At 44.3% G+C, this 24,728-nt stretch overlaps 1 protein-coding gene and 1 long non-coding RNA gene across 6 annotated transcripts; both read right to left on the bottom strand.

Moving 5' to 3' along the window:
* Positions 1-815: 815 nt before the first annotated feature.
* Positions 816-9,065, bottom strand: LOC138420041 (uncharacterized). Its single transcript, XR_011249173.1, has 2 exons — positions 8,933-9,065; positions 816-2,456 (listed from the first exon to the last, which is right to left on the bottom strand). It is a non-coding gene; the product is annotated as an uncharacterized lncRNA (long non-coding RNA).
* A 54-nt stretch (positions 9,066-9,119) lies between these two features.
* Positions 9,120-23,950, bottom strand: NEU3 (neuraminidase 3). Of its 5 annotated transcripts, none has more exons than XM_069553094.1 (3): positions 23,386-23,950; positions 18,948-19,159; positions 9,120-12,088 (listed from the first exon to the last, which is right to left on the bottom strand). In XM_069553094.1, exons 1-3 carry the CDS (start codon positions 23,408-23,410, stop codon positions 11,009-11,011), a joined length of 1,317 nt encoding a protein of 438 aa, XP_069409195.1. In that variant the 5' UTR covers positions 23,411-23,950; the 3' UTR covers positions 9,120-11,008. The 5 variants fall into 5 exon arrangements, with proteins under 5 accessions (XP_069409195.1, XP_069409198.1, XP_069409197.1 ...); XM_069553097.1 differs by having other exon boundaries at positions 23,531-23,705; XM_069553096.1 differs by lacking the exon at positions 23,386-23,950 and adding an exon at positions 20,079-20,270.
* Positions 23,951-24,728: the final 778 nt, after the last annotated feature.

Raw genomic sequence — 24,728 nt, 5'->3', positions numbered from 1 at the left:
TGGTGGCCACTGGCTTCCTCCTTCCATTGGAGCCTCAGACTCCCCTACTTGCTGGGTGAAGATATCTTTATTCTCTCCAGGCAGCAGCAGCAGCAGCTGCAGGGAGTCTTCAAAAACTACTGATATACTAAGACAGACAAGAGTGGTCCATGGCCAAGTGGGTGTGTAGGCCAGGTGCTACCAAGGTCAGCAATATCATTGTTTACAGAACATAAGGTATGAGGTCGTGAGAGAGTGGGGCAAGAGAGCCTGACTGATGCTGTGTTGTCAGTTAATTTCTCCACAGAGTTGTAAGAAAGTCATTACTCTTCTGTATAAGAGAATCTTCACATAACGGATGGAAAGCGACTGAAGCCCGAGATTCAGCTTCCCTTTTAAGTCTTCTCACTGATTCCTGCTGCCACCACTGCCAGCCTTTGGGAGCCTGGCTTTCCACTTTCAAGGCTTCAGGTCAAATGTCTTTAACCAACAATTCTTCAGTGTCAACAACCCAGTGAAAGCGAGGATGCAATGTTAGATCAGGCTTTAGGGAAGTAACAGCACAAAACATGGCATGAACCTGGCTTGCTGGAATGGCAAAGAAGGTGTTCCTCAGCTCTAGCCTGAGAGCCGCTTAATGGCACCTCCCTGAATCCAGGGTTCACTTTAATTTGAGCTTAGGGATCATCCTCTGGATCACTTGGATGCCATGACATCTCAACCAAAGGCATGAGGTCAGGAAAGGCATGTGTGTCTTATCCTGCCTAAGCTCCCTCTTTGAGATCCCAATTTTGGAGAATCTCTATTTCTCTAAGTAATTGAAACTGGAATCGTCATTAATTCATTCAGTGAGTATTTATTGAGTACCTACTATGCTGGGGATAGAATCATATAAGGAATAAATGAGCATGGTACCTTCCACTCATAGCTCATATCTGTCCATAGGACTTGGCCTTTACATGAAGTCAATGGCCTAGAACCACCATTCAGCTTCAGTAATATGAATGTGAGCTTTTAAGCCAGGCACATAGAGTAGCAGATGGGTGCTGCTGCTTCCTGATCATTTTCCAATGTCTTGACCCCAAAGAAATCTGGATCTGAGGCCCCTGAGGAGAGAGAGTTAGAGAGTGGTAATGGGAAACACTAAGGAGGACCTTTTTCTTATGGCCACAAACAGTGGGACCAGCAAGGGCAGAACATGACAGGTCAGACCGATGCAGGGTCGAACTGCTGTCTGACTAATGGGTACTACATGATCAGTAGCACTCAGTTCAGTTCAGTTCAGTGAAGTCACTCAGTCGTGTCCGACTCTTTGCGACCCCATGGACTGCAGCACACCAAGCTTCCCTATCACCAACACCCAGAGCTTGCTCAAACTCATGTCCACCAAGTTGGTGATGCCATCCAACCATCTCATCCTCTGTTCTCCCCTTCTCCTCCTGCCTTCAGTCTTTCCAAGCATCAGGGTCTTTTCCAATGAATCAGATCTTTGCATCAAGTGGCCAAAGTATTGGAGTTTCAGCTTCAGCATCAGTTCTTCCAATGAATATTTAGGACTGATTTCCTTTAGGATTGACTGGTTGGATCTCCTTGCAGTCCAAGGGCCTCTCAAGAGTCTCCTCCAACACCACAGTTCAAAAACATCAATTCTTTGACACTCAACTTTCTTTATAGTCCAAATCTCACATCCATACATGACTACTCGAAAAACCATAGCTTTGACTAGATGGACCTTTGTTGGCAAAGTAATGTCTCCGCTTTTGAATATGCTGTTTAGGTTGGACATAGCTTTTCTTCTAAGGAGCAAGCGTCTTTTAATTTCATGGCTACAGTCACATATGCAGTGATTTTGGAGCCCCAAAAATTAGTCTGTCACTGTTTCTATTGTTTCCCCATCTATTTACCATAAAGTGATAGAACTGGATGCCATGATCTTAGTTTTCTGAATGTTGAGCTTTAAGGCAACTTTTTCACTCTTCTCTTTCACTTTCATCAAGAGGCTCTTCAGTTCTTTGCTTTCTGCCATAAGGGTGGTGTCATCTGCATATCTGAGGTTATTGATACATCTCCTGGCAATCTTGATTCCAGCTTGTGCTTCACCCAGACTGGCATTTCGCATGATGTACTCTACATATAAGTTAAATAAGCAGGGTGACAATATACAGCCTTGATGTACTCCTTGCCCAATTTGGAACCAGTCTGTTCCAGTTCTAAATGTAGCTTCTTGAACTGCATACAGATTTCTCAGGAGGCAGGTCAGGTGGCCTGGTATTCCCATCTCTTGAAGAACTTTCCACAGTTTGTTGTGATCCACGCAGTCAAAGGCTTTGGTGTAGTCAATAAAGCAGATGTTTTTCTGGTACTCTCTTGCTTTTTCTATGATCCAGCAGATGTTGGCACTCTGATCTCTGGTTCCTCTGCCTTTTCTAAATCCAGGTTGAACATGTGGAAGTTCATGGTTCATGTACTCTTGAAGCCTGGCTTGGAGAATTTTGAGCATTACTTGCTAGCGTGTGAGATGAGTGCAATCGTGCAGTGACACTGACAGTCTCAGTTTCCCACACCCATGGAGCTGGTGAGAGTGCGAGTATGAGACAGGTAAGTAATAGATGAAGAGCTAAGTACTATAACACGGTGCTACTCAGGTGAAGAAATTATACTTAAGCTAACTGCCCAGGTTATTCAGTGTTTGCAAGGCTCAGTTTCCCTGCCTGTGGGTAGGAGACAACGTCTTGCCTCCCTGGTTGTTGTGAGGATGAGAGACCATGTATGGAGGTCCAACCACATTGTGCAATAAACTCACACTTGGCACTGTACAGCCCCAGGGACTGGTCTACAGCAGGGAAAGGCAGAGGCAGTATTGCTATCTCCAACTTGTGGCTCAATCAGAGACCTGCCCATAGGCCCCTGACTGCACTTGGCACTAAGTCAGCTTCACCTGCTATCAAGTTCTATGTTTAGTCATCAAGGGAACATATGCTCTCATTTCTGATTCTATTCCTAGTTGATGACAACAAAATCTATGTTTAGGATGACTCTGGGTCTTGGAAGGCAGCTGCTCTGAAAGTTGAGTGTACTGAAAAGTAATTTCCAGTTAGACCCAGGCTCCCAAGGAGAGAAACAAATGCACTTCTCCTGGTTGAAATAGAATACCTTTGGTTTGAGAGGCCACTCTAGACATCTTGTTACTACAGGGATCATCACCACCAGGCTCTCACTAGCTGCTTAATGCTCACCATGTTCCAGGGACTTAAGAGGCACCATCTCTACCTTACATTAACCTACAAGGTTAGCATCACCCACTGTTCTGCCTCTTATTTGCCATATGACAGCAATATAGGTTTAGAATCAGGTCTGACTTCATCACTTACAGGTGTGAAACACTGGACTGCATCATGTCATTGTTGAATTAAATGAAAACGTATGTGTAACTAAAAGCACATAGTAGGTACTTTGTGTAACTCCCCTCACATCTTTCCTCTACTGTGCTATGCCTAATCCTATGGTGGGCACAGAGACCAGCAATGACTCAGACCAAGTCCCTTCCTACTTGAGGCTGAGATTTCCCTCTTCTCTATACAGACTGGGACATTCCTAAGTAAAGGAGCAAAAGTTTAGGGCAAAGTCAGAAAGAAGGGCAAAAGGCCTGTGGTTTGCTAAAGATGTGATGGTGATGAGGCAAGTTGGCCATCCAGCCTTAGAGTACCCTCCTCAGTGGGCCTCCCTTCCCCTCCCTTCCATCCATCACCCTCATTTTCAGCATTCTACTGTCCAGCGCTGCCAATGAAGAACAATGGAAAAAAGATTATCTCTTATTTACAGGAAATTTCACCATTTCCCAAACCCTTTTGAGGATTCACTACCTCATCAGATCCACACAACTCTTAAGTGAGTGGCTGGGCTAGGAGTATGCTCCTGCTGTAGCTGAATAAAAGTGTCCCAGAGAGAGCCTGTGGCTGACACCAAAACACCCATCAAGTCAGTGTCAACTCAAAGACCCTGAACTCCAGACTCCTCCTAGTCAAGTTTTTTCTCCACTTATTCCAAAGTCTGAGTAAGGTACCCTTTCAGTAATACTGTTGATCAAACTTTGGCAGACTATATTGAAAGTTAATTTCTCATGGCTTGTTGTTCTGCTCCAGGGAAGGACTAACAGATTGTGGTACCAATTAATCAAATTCTCTGTGAGTATGGGTAGGCAGTCTTTCGGTTGCAAGCTGTATACATCTAACCCTAACTAGCTTAAAAAATAAAATAAAAATCAAACAACTTTTGTGGGTTATAGGTTCCTGTAACAGGAAGGACCCTAGTGGATATCATCAGGATTATTGCTGCCTGGCTCCAATTCTTTTAGTCTTCTGCCACACTGTCCACTGGCCAAGAAGGGGAAGGTGGCTGTCTATTTCCAAGCCTCCAACCTCCCAGTTCAGTGCTTCCAGTAGAAAGAGCTTATCTGAAATAGTATTTGTTTTCCTTTGGATCTGCTATTTATTACTAAATCCCTAGGCAGGTAGGGGAAAAAAATCTTATAGTAACTGAAACTCTAGAGAGGTTTGAAAGTTAGAATTCCCAAAAGGTGTAATAACAATATGGAACAAAATGAAAACCATGGCATCAGCTCTTTTGTGCTGTTTTGGTATAAGGATATGTTTTATACTGTTTGGATTTATGCTTTATCTACTATTTGAAATATCCAAAAAGGATCAGCTATACTAAATTTGTAACTGGCATTTATGTTTAAGCCAGTTTAATAAAATTTGCCATTGTTTAAATATTCAAGAGGTTTTCAGTGTTTTACTGAATAGAGTTTAATAAATTGAACACTAAAGTTTATACAGTAATGCATGTTCCTCTCAAGTCCAGAGGTCCTTCAGACATTGAGCAATCTAACAGAACACACAAAAATAAAACAGATCACCAGATTTTTCAAATGATTATATAAACAATTTTTGTAATTCAATTTTAAGAAGTAAATTAGAAGTTCTCTGAACTTCATTTATTCTTTCATCTTTATATGACTATATGATGAAAGGCCCATTTTAAGTTTTCCAACTATCAATTTAAGAAAGCAGATTGACACATAGAAATATCTGGTGAAATTCAGCCAGTGCAATGACCATTTCAATGAAACAAACAGTCAAGTAAAAATCATAAGTTAAAGCTGTCACCCCACTTCACTAAATATTTGTGGCCTCTCCAGCAGCAATTTGAGAATAACCTCAAGGTTACTTTCAAAATAGAAAAAGATGTGTAATTACAGCATGGGGCTGGTATCAGACAGGGCTGATTTGGTACACCCCAGTTCCTACACTTAATAGCTGGCATGTAATACACAACCCAACAGTTATATTAATCTCTACCCTGCTTTCCTCAGTAGGTAACTATGTTCAAAGGACAATGTGTAAAAGTGCAAAGGATTATTATTAGTAAGGATTTCTGAAAGTAAAAGTTCTTACAGAACACAAGAAAGTGCCTCAAAATCCAGTTTTTGAGAGAAGTTGGCTACAAATTAGATAGATGTATTAGGATGATAATCACCTTAATACAACAAAAGCCAAAAACAGTAGCCCTCAGAATTAAGCTCTTTATTCATCTTCCTTGTTTCAAAGAGTCATGGCAGTTCTTACAGTACAGAGAGCATTCCTGGCAGGTGGTAACACGGAACAAGGCACACTGGAAAACACTGAGCCCCAGAGTCTCCCTGGAGGAGTGACAGTTACAGAAAAGCCAATCAGAACAAAGGGGAAATGCCAGTGAAATAAGAAATAAGAACCCCAAGTCAAGGCTTGGCTTTAGACGGGCTGGGATGCTGCAACATCCAGGTAGGAACAGGCTCAAGCCAGAGAGCAGCTCATTCCAAGGAAGGGCTGACTGGCCTGGGTGTAGTCCCTACAGAGAAGATTCACTTAGGGAACGTGTTCAGCAAGCTGAGCACATCAGCCACAGAGGGACACAACATGCTTCTCCCGTGGGGAAACATGCCCTAGCCTCTCAGTTAGCTCCAGAAGGCCAAGAGTCTTTGACTCCTTTATTCATTCAGCACAACTTTACTGCTGCCTACTCTGTGCCAGGCCCTGTGCTGGGTGCAGAGGACAAAGCAAGGTATCAGACACAGTCCTTACCATCAGGGAATTCAGAATATGCTAGCAATATCACAAAAATAAGTCATGACTCAAGGTAAAAAGAATGCAGAAAGGAAGCAGACAAACTTGGTTCTCAAGGCATTCACAGCCTGGTGGAGGCCTATGGGCAGCCTGTGCTAAGGACCAAAGAGAGGCACATGCCATGTGCTCTGGCAGCGCAGGAAGGATGACATGATAGCTGCTGGATGACACAGTGGGGAAACTCACAGCTTCTTAGAGAAGACTGAACAGCCTGTTGGCCAAAGTGGAAGGAATGGGACCTACTGCCTTGGGCAGGAGGCTGTGCAGCTGTGGGCAGACCTGTATGCGTCCCTCGGGCTACCCAACAGGGAGGGTGCAAGGTCGCTTATCTGTGGATGTGGCTGCATGATATCCTATGGATATATGAGGGGAGACTGGTGACCAGGAGAAACAGGTCCAAATAACAAGGGCCCAAGGTAAAGGTTAGGGCTTCCCTTGTAGCTGAGATAGTCAACAATCTGCTTGCAAGGCAAGAGACCTGGGTTAGATCCCTGGGTCGGAAAGATCCCCCAGAGAAGGGAATGGCAAACCACTCCAGTATTCCTGCCTGGAGAATTCCATGGACAGAGGAGCCTTGTAGGTTATAGCCTATGGGGTCACAAAGAGTCACACATGACTGAGCGACTAACACACACACACACAAAAGGTAAAGGTTAGAAGCCTAGAGTGAATAAACCAGGAGGCAGGGAGCATGAGCAGGAATGGCAGGCTGAGCAAGTGGGAGGCTGGTCTGGGTGTACACCAGAAGACAGAGGGGCCTTCTGCGCCTTCCTGCAGTCCCGGGGTGGGTCATCTGTGCGCGATGGGTCAATCCCGAGGGGCCAAGGATGGGGGAGGGCCTCTCAGGCCAAAGACCACAGCCTAGCCAGTGCTCTTCATGGCACCTAGTCTGCCTTTCTCTCTTCTTCACAGCTGCCTTCACCTGCTCTATCTTTCCCATTCTCCCAACCCAACTGTGGCTGAAATGGGTTCAGTTAGGAGACAGGTATCATGGTATAGGTCCCAGGGCCCTCAACACCTTGGGTAACTGACACTACAGCTGTTTTGGATGGTCACTTGGCACAGAGACAAGCTTCAAGTTACAGGGTTGGGTTGGAACTTGTCTGCAGCTCAACCTGCGCAGGCCTCTTTCCTTCCCACACATTTTGTGCAACAGCTCTGGCCTGTTGTCATTTCTTCTTCACAGCAGCCACCACCTACACCATCTCTCCCACCTGGGCTTCCTGTGGGTAGCCCTTTCTCCCCTTCCTAAAGGTGTCAGGACTCCTCGCTGCTGTGCTTTTCCCTCACAGCTGCCATCACCCCTCTGTTCTGCTCTCTAATCCTCATTGTGGATTACCCGTGCCCAACCCTCTTTTCCTGCTATTACTGAAATATGCTCAGACCCCCTTCACCTATTAAAGAGTTTCACTGCTAGTTGCCGAGGAGAAGCAAACCTGAAGCCAAGGGGAAGGAGAAAGGGGAGGGCACTTTAAAGATGGATGAGACTTTCCCATGAGGTCTGGGCATCTGGGGTCCACCCTGGCATGTGGCTGGGCTCCCTTCCTTGACTCCCTTCTTGGATGGTCCCAAAGAACCTCGTATTCTCATTTTCTCCATCCTTTAACTCTGGTTTTAGAACCTAGCCATCTTCTCTATTCCTATCAATTTGGGAGTATGGTGCTCAGGAAAGCTTTGGTGAACAAGGAGTTTCTACAGTCAGGAGGGGCTGCCCTTTCAATCCTCCCCTCCCCAGTTCCTCCCTGTACCACTGACACTGCCCATTCTGAAATTGCAGCCCCTGCCACTTGCCAAAGCGACTGAGGTCTTCTCTGACAGCAGCTTCATATAGAGAAGAGAGGAGTGTTCATTATTTCAACCAACAACTGAAGGCCATACAGGCCAGGCTAAATGGAAACACCCTTTAGTAGGCAATGAGGAGCCACAAGCAATTTTCAAGCAGGGACTGGCAATTAGAAAGTACCTCACATTATGCACAGGTACTCAATTATGGAAACATTTAGATAAATGTATAACTGAGTGAGTGAATGATCATAACTATGTATTAACTTCAGCAAATGTATGAGAGGTTAAGAGGATTTTTAAAAGCCCCTCTAAGCCCTGGGCTTAAGCCATATGCTAAAGTAGGTGAAGTTAATCTCTACTTTCATCCTATAGGACTCTGTCATCTGACTGGTACAACTGCATCCCCCAACTTTCTAGGCTGTGTTCCATGATGACAACTTACTCTCCAGGATCATTACTCAGCACCAGATATATTTACCTGCTGCCTGTTTAAGGTATTATACTCCCAAAATAGGGACAAAAAAGGTAGCTCTCATGATAGAGTATCTGTCACAGTAACAGGCTTATGGGGGAAATGATCTATAAAATAAGAGCAACCATCTGCTATCATCTGAGAACGAGCAATGTCAAAGTTTGTCCCAAATCTATTAGATAAAGAAGCATCTCTACTTCACTAATAGTAGAGATGGTCCAAATTTCAGTAGGTCCGAACAAATATGTTTGATTCAGAAGTTTGTGAGTCCAGAGACCTTCTGAATAGTGACGACCATCTCCGTTAAAGAAGGCTGAGTGAAGACAACTTCCTGAGAAAAACAAACAGCAGCTTGGATAAGGGGGTCCAGCCCCGGTGGATCCAGGGTAATTCAAAGCAGGGACAGAGTCGGCGACTGATTTAGAGAGAGATAAGGAAAGAATGTTGTAGATAAGAAAATAGAGGAGAGAAAGAGGCTGGTATTCCTTGGTTTACATAGAAAGCCAATAAAACCCCCAGACAAGGAGTTTACCCTGTTCACAGAGGCCACAGGTGCCCTCCTGGTCTCCCGAGGGAGTGAAGACGCAGAACGTCTTCCCGTTCAGGTCTTAGAAACCCGGGCAGATAAGTGATCGCAGGGAGCCTCTATGTTCCAAGGGATCAGCCTGAAAAAGAGAGGGAGAGGGAGAGAGAGAATGATTGACACGGGGAGACCAAGCTGCTTCGGTGAGCGAGGCCCCATAGCTTTATTTTCAAAAAGGACTTTTATACCTTTCCCACAAATGATGTTGTGTACATTATCTTCTGCCCTTGGAGGCCTGTGAAACATTTTAAGACTCTCTTTTGATAAAGGCTGCTCAACCAGAAAACTTAGTTTCCCTTGAAGTGTTTTTTTTCTTTATATTTCTAATCTATGTCAGCCTCAGAAAGTATCAAACAAAGTTACATTTCTCACTGAGCAAAGGTGCAGTAAGTTACAACGAAGAAAGAACCAATTAGCTCAAAAGTCTGATGTGGTTAGTTTCAAGGCTACTAGTTTGTTTTCCTACACTCCAACTACGTTAACTAACGCACTCCCAGGTGCACAGTGGATAAGAGATATGGGAACTTAGCAACAAGCATTGGCCCAATAATGAAATAATACACCAGCACTACTCTAATAACTTTTAACTCTTTGAAAGGCTTTATGTTTTAGGCTTCCCGTGCCTCTCACAGTTGGGGGCCTGTAAACAATCACATGCATAGTTGTAAAAGTCTGGGTAAGGCAAGTTAGAGAGCCATCAGAGGGGTTTGAGCTGAAACACTCTTTTTATACACAGGAGACTGTTAACTGGAGCTCTAAGTTAATTTTTTCCAGAGAAAGGTGGTCAGGGATAGCCCCCCTGTAATGTCAGAAGAATAGGTGGAAAGCATAATGCAATAAGGCAGGCAGACTCTGGTTTTGGGGGTAGATGCTCGAGAAAGCCCAGAGGGGGTTTCCTCAAGGCCTGATCTCGCCTTTGCGTTTTGTCAGGCCCCTTTCCTCATGACCTTTGCCACGGGTGGGATTCCCCATGCTAGCTCCCAGCACTTGGACAAGTTCTGGGGCAGATGACTCCAGGCACAATTAAAATACAATTAAAATAATGTCATCGGCAGCTACTATCACTCCCACTTAGAGCCCAGCATCTATCAACTATCCCCCAGCTACATTTATTTTCTTGAATTTTATCCCTCTTCTAGCCCCCTAAACTGTGAACTCTGAGAGCAGCAATAGCGGGAAGTTTTGTCTGATGCTTTGAAGTCCTAAATCATGTTCATTTCTCATCAAGAACTATCCTAATAAATGAACTTCATCTCTCATAGGAGTCATGCCATCAGAAACATTAAGTACCATTATTGAAGATCACTGACATTGAGCACCTCATTTTCTCGTTCAGACGTAATGCTTTCTGGACAAGGAAAGAAAGGTTGAGCAGAGCTCCAAAGCTGGAGAAGGTAAGTGACCTATAATTCTGCTGCTTGGCCCGATTCCTCTAGAACAATGAGTCTGTAGAGCTTCGTGCATGATCAGAAGGATGTAAGTGCTTTTGTTATTAAAAATAAAACAGTCCACCTACATCTTCCTTTGTGCTATGACATCTGCTTGTAACCTCATACTTGGATGAGTGGCAAGTCATTTGAAAAGCTGAGCCTGCTGACTTTTACTCTGAGATAAGAGTCCTACATACAGCCAGGACTTGCTGATCAGGGAGCAGGCAGGCACACTGCCTTTCCTAGGGATGGGAAGAAGAGATATCACAGACCCAACCCTCTCATTTTACAGATGGAGACCTGAGGCCCAGAGAGTACAGATGACATGTCCAAGGTCCCAAAGCAAGCCAGTAGAAGAGCCAAGATGACATCATAGTCTCTCAACTCACCGTTCAATGCTCTTTCGAATGCAGTAACTATGGCAAGAGGTTCATTTTGCTCTTTGGAGAATGAGAAGTGAAAACAGGTAGGGAGCAGAATATTAGGTGTTTTGTTTCTCTGCAGACTTCAGTAACCTCTGTTATCCTGGCCTCCACTGTCCTGGCTGTGATTGCCTTCTACGGTAGCCTTCTATGCAAAGTTGGGTCCTAAGCGATTACTTTTTACTTGGCTCAGAGTTCATACCAGGGGTGGAGCAGTCCCCTTGCACATGGCTCAGGATCTCTCGGTCTGTAAACAGGCGGAAGGCAATCTGCTCACACTCCTGCTTGGTCCCACATTCAAACAAACACCCAAACAAGCCCTCATTCTCCAGAGCAGCCAAATCAGAGTACCCACAGGGCCCGCAGTGCAAGATCCAGGGGCGGGACCAGCAGGCAGCCTCCAAGGGGCTCTGGTTGAGGTAGATGCCTAGGTCGACCCTCCGTTTCTTATTGGTTGGGTGTGAGTACAAGAGCCATGTTTCTGACAGGGTTCCAGCTTCCGGCTCTGGCCTCACTGAGCTGCACAGCAGAGAACTCTGCTGAATGGCAGGTGCATCTTTGCCAGCAAGATCCTGGCATCCACCTGGGATCTCCAGGGGCCGGAAACTCACCACACTGCCTTGGCAGCCATGAGGGGGCTCACAGAGCTGATGGCTCAGGACTGGTTTCTGAAAGCATTCACCATGGTCAGTGCTGAGCGCCTCTGCCCGGCACCTGTTTGGTGTCCGGGCACTGCAATACAGCACGGGGTGGCCGGCCTTCCCGATCACCTCTGCCACTTCACATTCCACTGTCACAATGGGCTTGATAAGCCTGCCATGGTGCCATGTGGCTCCTAGGTCATCGCTATAGATCATCAGGGAATGAGCCCTAGCTTTATATGGCAGCCGAAAGCAAAAGAACCAGAATGGGATGTAGTAGGCGTACACAGGGATGATGAGCCTCCCTGACTGCAGCTGGATGCCATGACCTGGCCCCACAGCGAAAGTGGCCCAGTGTGTCACCTCTGGGCCAATGACCTCCTCAGTCAGGTCCCTCACATCGCTCCATGAATAGCCAGCATCCTGGCTGCATATGAAGCAGAGGCGTGCAGCATTCCTCCCTGACATAATCTGTTGACGCTCGGTGACATGGCCTCGCACACAGATGAAGAAAAGGTACACATAGCCACTCTTCCGCTCCCACACAGGACAGGGGTTCATGGTCCGGTGTCCAGGTAATGTGGCTTCCATCAGGGACTTCAGGGGTTCCCACTAGATGAGGGGAAGGGAGAAAGCAGGAGTGAAAGACTCGTAGGAAGACATGAGGCTCATTAAAAGCATTAGTGCTTCTCAGTTCAGTTCAGTTCAGTCACTCAGTCATATCCAACTCTTTGCAATCCCATGGACTGTAGCATGCCAGGCTTCCCTGTCCATTACCAACTCACAGACCTTGCTCAAACTCATCTATTGAGTCAGTGATGCCATCCAACCATCCCATCTTCTGTTGCCCCCTCCTCCTGTCTTCCAAAATCTTTCCCAGCATCAGGGTCTTTTCCAGTGAGTCAGATCTTCTTATCAGATGGCCAAAGTTTTGAGTTTCAGCTTCAGCATCAATCCTTCCACTGAATATTCAGGACTGATTTCCTTTAGAATTGACTAGACTGATCTCCTTGCAGTCCAAGAGACTCTCAAGAGTCTTCTCTAACACCACAGTTCAAAAGCATCAATTCTTCACTGCTCAGCCTTCTTTATGGTCCAGCTCTCACATCCATACAGTGACTACCAGAAAAACCATAACTGACAAGATGAACTTTCGTTGGCAAAGTAATGTCTCTGCTTTTTAATAGGCTGTCTTGGTTTGTCATAGCTTTTCTTCTATGCTCCTCTATGCAAGGAGCAAACATCTCTTAATTTCAATGCTTCAGTCACCATCTGTAGTGATTCCAAAAAAATAAAGTCTGTCACTGTTTCCATTGTTTCCCATATATTTGCCATGAAGTGATGGGAGGACAAGATGCCATGATCTTAGTTTTTTGAATGCTGAGCTTGAAGCCAGTTTTTTTCACTCTCCTCTCATTTTCATCAAGAGGCTCTTTAGGTCCTCTTCACTTTCTGCCATAAGGGTGGTATCATCTGTGTATCTGAAACTGATATTTCTCCCGGCAATCCTGATTCCAGCTTGTGCTTCACCCAGCCTGGCACTTCACATGACGTACTCTGCACATAAGTTAAATGAGCAGGGCGACAATATACACCCGTGACGTACTCCTTTACCAATCTGAAACCAGTCCTTCCATGTCCGGTTCTAACTGTTGCTTCTTGACCCACAGGAGGCAGGTAAGGTGGTCTGGTATTCCCATCTCTTGAAGAATTTTCCACAGCCTGCTGTGATGTACACAAAGGCTTTGGTGTAATCAATAAAGCAGAAGTAGATGTTTTTCTGGCATTCTCTTGATTTTCTGACGACCCAACGGATGTTGGCAATTTGATCTCTGGTTCCTCTGCCTTTTCTAGATCCAGCTTGAACATCTGGAAGTTCATGGTTCATGTATTGTTGATGCCTGGCTTGGAGAATTTTGAGCATTACTTTGCTAGAGTGTGAGATGAGTGCAATTTGCGGTAGTTTGAACATTCCTTTCTTTGGGATTGGAATGAAAACTGACCTTTTCCAGTCCTGTGGCCACTGCTGAGTTTTCCAAGTTTTCTGACATATTGAGTGCGGCACTTTCACAGCATCATCTTTTAGGATTTGAAATACCTCAGCTGGAATTCTATCACCTCCACTAGCTTTGTAGTGATGCTTCGTAAGGCCCACTTGACTTCGCATTCCAAGTTGTCTAGCTCTAGGTGAGTTATCACACCATCATGGTTATCTGGGTCATGAAGATCTTTTTTGTATAGTTCTTCTGTGAATTCTTGCCACCTCTTAACATCTTCTGCTTCTGTTAGGTCCATACTATTTCTGTCCTTTATTGTGCCCATCTTTGCATGAAATGTTCCCTTGGTATCTCAAATTTTCTTGAAGAGATCTGTAGTCTTTCCCATTCTATTGTTTTCCTCTATTTCTTTGCACTGATCACTGAGGAAGGCTTTCTTCTCTCTCCTTATTATTGTTTGGAACTTTGCATTCAATGGGTATATCTTTCCTTTTCTCCTTTGTCTTTCGTTTCTCCTTTCTAAGCTATTTGTAAGGCCTCCTCAGACAACCATTTTGCCTTTTTGCATTTCTTTTTCTTGGGGATAGTCTTGATCACTGCCTCCTGTAGAATGTCACAAACTCCGTCCATAGTTCTTCAAGCACTTTATTACATTTAATCCCTTGAATCTATTTGTCACTTCCACTGTATAATCACAAGGGATTTGATTTAGGTCATACCTTAATGATCTAGTGACTTTCCCTACTTTCTTTAAGTCTAAATTTGGCAATAAGGAGTTCATGATCTGTGCCACAGTCAGTCCCATTCTTGTTTTTGCTGACTGTATAGAGCTTATCCATCTTTGGCTGCAAAGAATATAATCAATCTGATTTCAGTATTGACCATCTGGTGATGTCCACGTGTAGAGTCATCTCTTATGTTGTTGGAAGAGGGTGTTTGCTATGACCAGTGCGTTCTCTTGGCAAAACTCTGTTAGCCTTTGCCCTGCTTCATCTTGTGCTCCAAGGCCAAACTTGCCTGTTACTCCAGGTATCTCTTGATTGTATCTCTGCTTTTGCATTCCAGTCCCCTATGATGGAGAGGGCATCTTTTTTGGGTGTTAGTTCTAGAAGGTCTTGTAGGTCTTCATAGAACCATTCAACTTCACCTTCTTCGGCATTAGTGGTGAGGCCACAGGCTTGGATTATTGTGATATTGAATGGTTTGCCTTGGAAACAAACAGAGATCATTCTGTCATTTTTGGGACTGCACCCAAGTCATGCATTTCGGACTCTTTTGTGACTCTGAGGGCTACTCCATTACCTCGAAAGGATTCTTGCCCACAGTAGTAGATATAATGGTCATTTGAGTTAAATTTGCCCATTCCAGTCCATTTTAGTTTGCTGATTTCTAAAATGTCAATGTTCATTCTTGTTATCTCCTATTTGACCACTTCCAATTTACCTTGATTAATGGGCCTAACATTCCAGGTTCCTATGCAATACTGTTCTTTACAGCATTGGACTTTATTTCCATCACTGGTCACATCCACAATTGGGCATTGCTTTCGCTTTGGCTCAGCTTCTTCATTCTTTCTGGAGTTATTTCTCCACTCTTCTCCAATAGCATATTGGGCACCTACTGACCTGGGGAGTTCATCTTTCAGTGTCATATCTTTTTGCCTTTTCATACTGTTCATAGGGTTCTCAAGGCAAGAATACCTAAGTGGTTTGCCATTTCCTTCTCCAGTGGACCACGTTTTGTCAGAACTCTCCACCATGACCCATCTTGGGTGGGCCTCCATGGCATGGCTCATAGTTTCATTGAGTTAGACAAGGCTGTGATCCATGTGATCAGTTTGATTAGTTTTCTGTGACTGTGGTTTTCATTCTGTCTGCCCTCTGATGTATAAGGATTGTCTGTTTAGTCAAAGCTACGGTTTTTCCAATAGTCATATATGGATGTCAGAGTTGGACCATAAAGAAGGCTGAGCACCAAGGAATTGATGCTTTTGAATTGCGGTATTGGAGAAGACACTTGAGAGTCCCTTGGGTAACAAGGAGACCAAACCAGTCAATCTTAAAGAAATAAACCCTAAATATTCATTGGAAGGACTGATGCTGAAGCTCCAGTACTTTGCCCACCTGATGCAAACAGCCAACTCACTGGAAAAGACCCTGATGCTGACCAAGACTGAAGGCTGGAGGAGAAGGGGGTGACAGAGAATGAGATGAATGGATGGCATCATCAACTCAATGGACATGAGTTTGAGCAAACTCTAGGAGACAGTGAAGGACAGAGAAGCCTGGCATGCAACAGTCCATGGGGTCACAAAGAGTTGTACACGACTGAGTGACTGAATAACAACAACAACCACATAACTCAGCAATTCAACTTTTAGGTCTGTACAAAAAATAATTGAAAGAACAGTCTGAAGAGACATTTACATGCACCTCCTTGTTCCACAGCAGCATTATTCATAATAACCAAAAGGTGGGAGCAACTCAAATGTCCACCAGCTGATGAGTGGATAAGATAAAAGGGATGAATGGCTAAAAAAACTGGATAAATGAAATAATAGATTAACATACAATAGATTATTACTCAGCCTTTAAAAAGAAATCCTGACATATTCTACAACATGGATGAACCTTGAGGATATTATTCTGTGAAATAAGCCAATCACAGAAAGACAAAATATTGCATGATTCCACTTACATGAAACATCTGAAGTAAACAAACTCAGAAACAAAGTACAGTATTAATCTCTAGGGGACTGAGGAAGGGAAATTATTTGTTGTTCAGTGAGTATAAAGTTACAGTTATGCACTAACGAATACATTCTAGAGAGCTTTTACACAACAATGTAATACAGTTAACAATACTGCAACGTATACTTAAAATGGTTAGGATGGAGGGATTTCCCTGGTGGTCCTGTGGCCAAGACTCCTAGCTTCCAATGCAGGGGTCCTGATCCCTGGTCAGGGAACTAGATCCCATGTGCCACAACTAGCAGTTTGCATGTTGCAACTAAAGATGCCACCTGCCACAACCAAGACCCTGTATGGCCAAATAAAAAATGATTACGATGGAAAATATTACATTAGGTGCATATTACCATAATTAAAAATGTTTTTAAAAGAACAAAAAAATCCGAAAAGGTCTTGAAGGTTTTAGCTGACCATCTATTTAACATTTAAGCAGCTATCAAAAAATAAATGCTACTTCACTGTAGACAGCATTAAAAGGATACCAGATGGGATAGCCACCTCACTGCTGAGCTGGTCAATCTATCCTTGGGGTCATAAGTTCAGTTATGAGTACCATACTTTGCAAAAAGACAGTGATCTTCCATGCCAGGTCCCAAGGACTGTAATCACAGTTTTCAAAGGACCAGAAATCAATTCAAGACTGTGGCCTACGGAGCTGCTAAAAGATAAAAGACCTGGAGGGTGTGGATACTGCTTTCAGATACATCAAAGAGCAGTTCTCCACACTAGGGACTTTATAATGTACAGATGGACTTCCCCATAAGGCATAACATAACAAGAACAACAGCTAATTACAGATAAGTACAGAGGATTTCATTTCAAAAAATAAGTTAACAGTTGCCACAGAATTAAGTTTCTCATTTGAGGAGTTGTATATGTAGATCCTTAATAGAAGGTGACTAATGTTGAGTTCCTACTATGGAAATGCTACTATTAATTATATTTCACAGACAATGAAACAGAAGAGTCAAATATTCACAGTCGCAGTCAATAAATGATAGGTCTTGCCTGACTCCAAAGCCATGCTCTTAACCACTAAGCTATTAGTAGCAACCAATGGAACACAGAAGATTTCTATATTGGGAAAGAAGCTGGGCTGATAATTCTTCCAATTTTAAGATTCTACAATTAAGTAAACAAGAGAATGAATGTGAATAAAATAAAGTGAAGAGAGAAAGAGTTAAAGTGGACACATTTGTGACTGGATGTGACTACTGGATAGTGAGGTTATGTAACAGGTATGGTCTGATAAAAAAAAACTTAACTGCCCAACTGTCTGTGGCAAAAAACAGAGCAACATAACCATAGGTACTGCCTGTCCGGGAGGAAACAAAAGAGCTAGAACTCCAAGTTGGGCTGAAGGACACCAGTGATATAAGCAGAGGTTCAACCTTGGGAGGTCATAAGACAGACACATGATAAGGTGTAAGAGCAGGGAATGGAAATTCCCTAAAGTAAAAAACTTCCCCAAGGGGAAATGTGAGTAAGGCATCAAAAGCAGCCAGGGCTTGCTTGTAAGGCCCACCTTCAGCAGAACAGCATTTGCACTGTAACAGCAAAGCATCCCTAAGGACATGATGTTTTAAAGGTGAGATTTCTGAGAGTAGAAAAAGCAGGGCAGGTTAAGCAGATTAAAATAACTCATAAAAAATGTATGTATGTATGATTATGTGTGTATTTATTCAAATTCACTGTCTCACTTGATCCTCACTTCAGCCATCTCTGAAATAAAAGTCAACAATAACAAAAATGGGTTCTAAACTAACCCTGTAGTTCACAGCCCCAAGGGCAGTAACTATTCTCTCCCCCATTAAAAACACAGTAAAAATGTGCTACCTAGGGACAAGGGCACCAATCCCAGTTCTCCATTTATTAAGTATGTGCCTAAGGCAAGTCACTTTACTTCTTATAAAATGGGGATAATAATATGTACCTCACATAAAGCATGGAGGAAGACAAGCAGAGGGAAGAGGGGGGAGAATATGGATGTTGTTTTCCTCCCCTGTGTCTTTCGCTGAACAAGCTACCTACCTGTCGGAGCACCAGGATCCTTCATCAGCAAAACTGGACTAACAATGCTTACTGCTTTCAGTGACTTATGAGAATAAAAGAGAATGTGAATGAAAAGCACACACATGTTGGTTGAACTGAATACACAAATCATGGAGGCCTCTATTCAGAGACTGGGTTTGAAGCTTGCTTTTACTGCTTTTTTATAGTTGTTTGACCCTGAGCAAACAGCAATCACTCTGAGCCTCAGTATCCTCATCTGTAAAATGTGACTGACAACAGTTCCTATGTCACAGAGTGGCTGTGAATTTCAATGTGCCCCTAGTAAACAGTAATTATTCAATAAGGGAAAGCACAGCTTTTACTGCTTTTTTTCCCCCTCCTCAGCTCAGACTTCCCTGGTGGCTCACATGGTAAACCGTCTAGCTACAATGTGAGAGACCTGGGTTCAATCCCTGGGTTAAGAAGATCCCCCAGAGAAGGAAGTGGCAACCCACTCCAGTACTCTTGCCTTGAAAATCCCATGGACAGAGGAGCTTGGGGCAGGCTACTATCCATGGGGTCGAAAAGAGTCAGGCATGACACTTTCACTTTCTTTCACTTTCAGCTCAGACACAAGGCTTTTCCTGCACTGATAAAAAAGGCACAGACTCTGACATGCTCTGAACAATGCAGGAAATGAGACCCAGGCTCAGATCTGGGATAAAGAGTCACCTGTACTGATTGCCCAGTCCTCAACCCTCGCCTCAGCACCAGGTGGAGAGCATCCTCATCCTTGCTCGAGGAGCGCTTCTCTGCAAAGGCCAGGAAGGTGTGGGCAGGGGGCACGTAGATCAGGGCTGGGATCCGATAGGTGACCCCTCGCTTGTCCTCCTGCTGGAACAGAGTGCTGCTGAAGGAACACGATGTCACTTCTTCCATGACCTCTGCAAGGACAGGAGGGAGCTCAGTGTGTGTCCACATCCAAAGGCTCGCTCAGACACAAGCTCTGCTCTATCATTTCACTTCTGGAGGTCACTGGGGGGCAAAGATGTACTTAAACATTTATTTTTTTAATACAAAAGTAACATCGTGATCTCAATAGCCCAAAGCAAGCATTCTCATATAACAAGTCTATATTCCAGGCTCTGTGGGAATCCTGTGTAGCCTGCGTCAAGTGTCTCTCCAGAGAGATTCTGTATGTACTTCTGCCGAGTATTCAGAGGTATTACCAGCCCAGGTGGTTCCAATAGTCAATTTTCCTGGCTTGGAGTTTTTAGGCAATTCAAGCAATATAAATATAAACCCAAATCCATATGGGAGAATGCCTCTGGTTCAGAATTCTCTGGGCAAACTTTTCCCTTCTCTTGGAGCCTAGAATAAGAAGCAATCTTCTTTGTCATCTCTGTCAGTAGTAAGATTTCTTTTTCCTACTCCACTTGATCAGAGGATATAGATTTTCAAGATATCTGGCTTCATGCAAGGATGTCAGTTTCAACCAGAGTCTAACACAGGTGGGCCTATAGTTTCATTCACTGTAATAGCAGGTATATTAAAGCCCAAGCTTTGAGGTAAGCAAGACCAGCAAACATCTAGGGCAGCTGAGGTCATGTAAAGGGGCTAACTTCTCCAGTTTTCAGTTTACTCTTGGTTTTTAGGCCCCTGGGGATTTCTCTTACTGTCTTGGAAATTCAACTATAAAAGGCTTTGTTATACTTATCCATCATTTTACAGGTTAGCTGGCTTGCTATAATGCTGAAAATGGAAATCTCTAGGTACATTTCTCAGGTATTCAACTTCTCAGAGGCCCAAAAAGGGAAGCCAGACAGATAGAATCAAGCTTAGAATTATTATTTTTTCTCTCACCATTTGTTGTCCAAGCCTTGTCTTCCAAATCATTTGTAAAAATAATCAGGCTGTAAGAATGAGACCCACAAGGCCTTCTTCATTTATTTAATAAATATTTCTGAGTGCCCACTGGAAGTCAGTCTATAAGGTAAGTGCGGAGGAGACAGAAAGGGATCAGAGGTCCCTGCCCACATCCAGGTGAGGGCAGACATATATACATTGACAATTACATTATCATGTAGTAATTGCTACTTTAAGAGGTCAACATGAGAGCATGCAGGAAAACAGAAAAAAGGCAACTGTTCAGATCAAGGCAGCAGTGGAGTTTTGAAAAGCTAATAAGTCAAGTGATCCCATTTCATATCCTTATGCTCTGGGCCTGGGGCATTCAGATAGGCACACACCTTACTTCCTCACCTTCTTCAGCTCTATTCAGACATCATCCAATCAGTGAGGCCTTCCCTGACAACTCCCTTGTCCCTCTCTATCCCCTCTTCCCTGCTCTGTTCTCCATGCCACCTATCATCACCCATATGTTACACTTATTTAATATGCTTTACAGAATAGAAGTTCCATAAAGGGCATGCACATGTCTGTTTTATTCACTGCTATGCTTCTATACCTAAAACCCTGCCTGGTAATTCATAGGCTTGACAAATATTCATTGAATGTTTGAATGAATGGGTGAGTTGGATCTTAAAGGCTGAACAGTGGGTTAGCCAACTGAAGGGTAAAAAGGAAAAGAGGGGAGGGAGTGGATATGAAAAGCCTAAAGATCAGAAAGCACACTGTGAGCTGTGAGGACTCAGAGTAATCCAGTATGACTACAGTGGAGTGCAAAAGCTGTGAATGAAGATGGCATTGAAGGGGTTGGGGGAGGGCAAATCCTGGGAGGCTTCCATACCTTATTAAGCTGTTTATCCCATGGGTAGGGAGCCACTCAACAGGTTTTGGCAGATGAATGCCAAGATCAAGTACATATTTCAGACCACTCTCTAAGGTAGCCTTCTGGACAATGAACTTTGGGCTACAGGTTCCTAGTGTCAGTCAAGACAAGTTTGTCATTCACAGCATATGAGTGATTTATTTAGCATGTGAAATCACTCAGCATGTGAATAACTCAGTTCACTGATTTCTAACCTCAAGTGAGAAGTATCACTGCTCACTATCCAAAAGGATGGGGAGGTGGCCTCCTAAGTCCAGAAGAAAAACCTCCCCTCACTCCAATTCTGGATTCTCAACTGTCTTCCTCACACCATACTTGAGCACACGTCTCTCTTAATTCAGGCTCTCCTGCCAGAGGATAAGGCTGTGTAATGGTTTAGAAAATAAGATTTGGGCCAAGCCAGGACTACATGAACTTGGGCATGTAATTTAACTGCTGGACCCTCGTTTATAAAATTCAGTAGAATGGCTGAAAGAATTGAGGTAAAAAGTGTAAATAGCTGTTACAGGGCCCATGACACAGTATGAGCTCAATATATGACAGCTGTTATTTTTGGACTGTCAATCACTACATATTCTAGCGTTACTCCTTGAAACCTGTGGAGGAGGAGGATGAAGACAACAACCACAATTACAACTACCCTTCTTTAAAGTATTTAGACTCCTCTGCCCCTCTGGGAGAGGTCATATTTTAAATTCTTATAAGGATATGAGTTAATATCAACACTATTAATCATCAGCCAACACAAGATTATTGGTCAACATCAAAACAGAATGTTTCTGGGTCGTAAGAATAAAGCACAGAACAAGCATAGGAATGGGCAGGGAGGACCAGGAAAAAAGAAAGGGACAGGGAGTTGACAGAACACGTAAGGAGAAGCACAAGTTCTTACCGTGTGACCTTGCACTAGTCACTTAATCCAGGTCTTGGATTCCTTGCTTATAAAATGTGGATGACAATAATACTTACCTAAGATGACTGAATGAAGAACCACTCAGAAGTGCTTCATAAACTTTAAGGCATTATGTAAGTAAAAGTATAAATTCAGAAGTCTTCACAATTTCTTTTATGGTTTTGCTATCACTGCAACGATTAGTTAACAATTTACTAACTATGCTGAGCATGTTGATGGCAATGGTAACACACGTGGTGGCTGTGGCATCAATACCCAAACTATTTCACACAAACCATGTGCCAGGAGTTAGGGACAGAGGAAAATCAGATATAGTTCTTTTGCTTTTGAACTGTGCTTTGAACTGTGTGTTGGAGAAGACTCTTGAGAGTCCCTTGGACTGCAAGGAGATCCAACCAGTCAATCCTAAAGGACATCAGTCCTGAATATTCATTGGAAGGACTAAGGCTGAAGCTGAAATTCCAATACTTTGGGCACCGGATGCGAAGAACTGACTCATTGGAAAAGACCCTGATGCTGGGAAAGATTGAAGGCAGGAAGAGAAGAGGACAACAGAGGATGAGATGGTTGGATGGCGTCACTGACTTGATGGACATGAGTTTGACCAAACTCCAGAGGTTGGTGATGGACAGGAAAGCCTTGCCTGCTGCAGTCCATGGGGTCGCAAAGAGTGGGACACAACTGAACTGACTACAGTTGTTCATTTCAGCAGAGAACTCAACATTATTAACTATTGCTCCATATAATCACCTTTCAATCAAGATTTCCCTGCTCTCTTATTGGGAAGTATACTGTAACATGGACTTTAAGACTGACTTGACTTTGACACTTACTAGCAAATCCAATTTACCACTGGGCCTCAGTTTCCTCACTTGCAAGGGAGATAACGCCACCTATTTCTCAAGCCTGAAGAACAATGTAATTCCACAGACTCCAATTAATCTAGTGCAGCAAGCAGCCTCCAGTGAACCCCAAGGAAGACCTCCCTATTTTATTCATGCCTAACAACTAATACTTAGGGAGCACTCATCATATGTTAGGTCTTTGAAGATCCTACGGTCCAAACTCCTCTCATGGTATACAATGGGATTCTCAGACCCACAGAGGGGAATAAACTCCTCTAAGGCCACTCAATGGGTCAGTAACAAAACCTGGACCAAGGCCCAGGACTCATGTAAGTTTTAGTTCTGGGCTATATGAAGCCTGTAGTCCCTCTCCAGTAAGACGCGTTTTCCCAGTCTCAGTTCCCTTCCATCTCAAAACAAGTTAGGCTTCAGTCGAAGGAAAACAAAAACAGAGCTAGCCAAGAATACCTTCTGGCTGTGTCTGAGAGATTATTAGCCCACTGGGGTGTCTCTGACCCAGCTGACTGGATTTCCTAAACCCAAAGAGTGCTGCCGAACCTGTTAGCACAGACACTTCGCCTCACGTTTTGGGAGGCCCTCCAGTCTTCCAGCCACACTCACCTGCGCGGAACCCCGGCTCCTCCATTTCTCTCGGGCCGATTTGGGAGCTGGGTCAAGCACTCACGTCTCGGACACTGAAGCCCTGGGAAATGATTAAGCCCGGGGAGACAGGGGCAGGAGAGAAACTGCGGACATGGACACAAACCACGAAAAGTGAAGAAACACGGCTACAGAGACTTCGAGAGGCTGGCGGCGGGGCTGACACATTCGGGAAGCCGAGAAGAGCTGGTGGAAGTCCAGGAAGCTCGGAAGCTGCAACCCGCCGGCGGTTGGGACCGGCAGTTGGGACCGGCAGTTCCCTGCGGCCTGGAGTCAGCCCCGCCCCCTCGGGGGCCGGCGCAGGCGAGGCCCCGCCCCTCCCCGCCCAGTCCCTTAGCGGTCCAATCTGGTTCATTCCTCCTCTTTCTGGCCCCCAGTTCCGGCCCAGCGGTGGCTTGGAACTTGCCCCTCCCTCTCTCAACACCGGACACCACCCGCTCCAGCTCAGGCCCAAGTTCAGTCTCCAACTGCCACAAAGCTCCCCGGCTGCGACCCTCACCCTTCCACTCCGCCCACTTCCGTCTTCAGGCCCTTTTCCCCACGCCCTCCCCTATTGGTTGCCGGTCTGTTGATAGACATCACCGCCTAAAACTTCCCTAGACAACTTGGGAGTCGAGCGAGAAAGTTCCGGATCTCAAAGGGGACGCCACTAAAACGTCCAGCGGTCCAAAGCATTGGGCAACCGACCCTTAGGAAAATATAAATTATATTTATATGTATTATATATATGTGTGTCTGTGTGTGCATGTACATATATTTTGAGTAACTGATAGTAGATTACAACCGCTGAACAAGTTAAAAGCCCATGTGTCCTTGTAGATGTGCACAATTGAATAAATAGGGAAGAAAGGACAGCCCTTCCTATAGTAAGATTCTAATTAATGAATGTAGACCATGCACAAACTGTTTGAATGCAGTATGGTTTATGCTAAATACCTGCTTTCCTTCTGAGAGTCTGGAATTTTGAAACATGCCAGGCAGAGTGCCCAGGTAACCTGCCCCAGTAAAAACTGTGAGTGCTGAGTTTCTAATGGGTAGGTTGTCTAGACAGAGACTAGGCTCGCATGCTGCTTTTGTGATGCTGGGGAAAGCGTGCCTAGTGTGATCATGAGACGGAGTGGGCATAAGAAAGCATATGCAAGGATTTTTTCAGACTCAGCCGTCAGTCTTCTCATGATCCGGTGTGTGTCCTTATTACGTTGCTGAAATCAATGTTAGCCCTGAGTACACCTCTACGCCTAGTCCTCTGAGTACTTCTGATGCTGAGCAGGGCCCTATGCGGCTTCTAGGCATGGAGGCCTTTT

Source organism: Ovis canadensis, chromosome 15, assembly GCF_042477335.2.
Source record: "Ovis canadensis isolate MfBH-ARS-UI-01 breed Bighorn chromosome 15, ARS-UI_OviCan_v2, whole genome shotgun sequence".
NCBI lineage: Eukaryota > Metazoa > Chordata > Mammalia > Artiodactyla > Bovidae > Ovis > Ovis canadensis.
The sequence above is the reverse complement of the archived record's forward strand: the minus strand, read 5'-3'. Positions and strand labels throughout refer to the sequence as shown.

Excerpts from the sequence above, each read along its gene's own strand:
- NEU3 (XM_069553093.1), bottom strand. The coding sequence starts at position 19,196 with ATGTGGACACACACTGAGCTCCCTCCTGTCCTTGCAGAGGTCATGGAA. Across the intron at positions 12,089-18,947 it reads GGACTGGGCAATCAGTACAG|TGGGAACCCCTGAAGTCCCT; the intron begins GTGACTCTTTAT and ends CCCCTCATCTAG.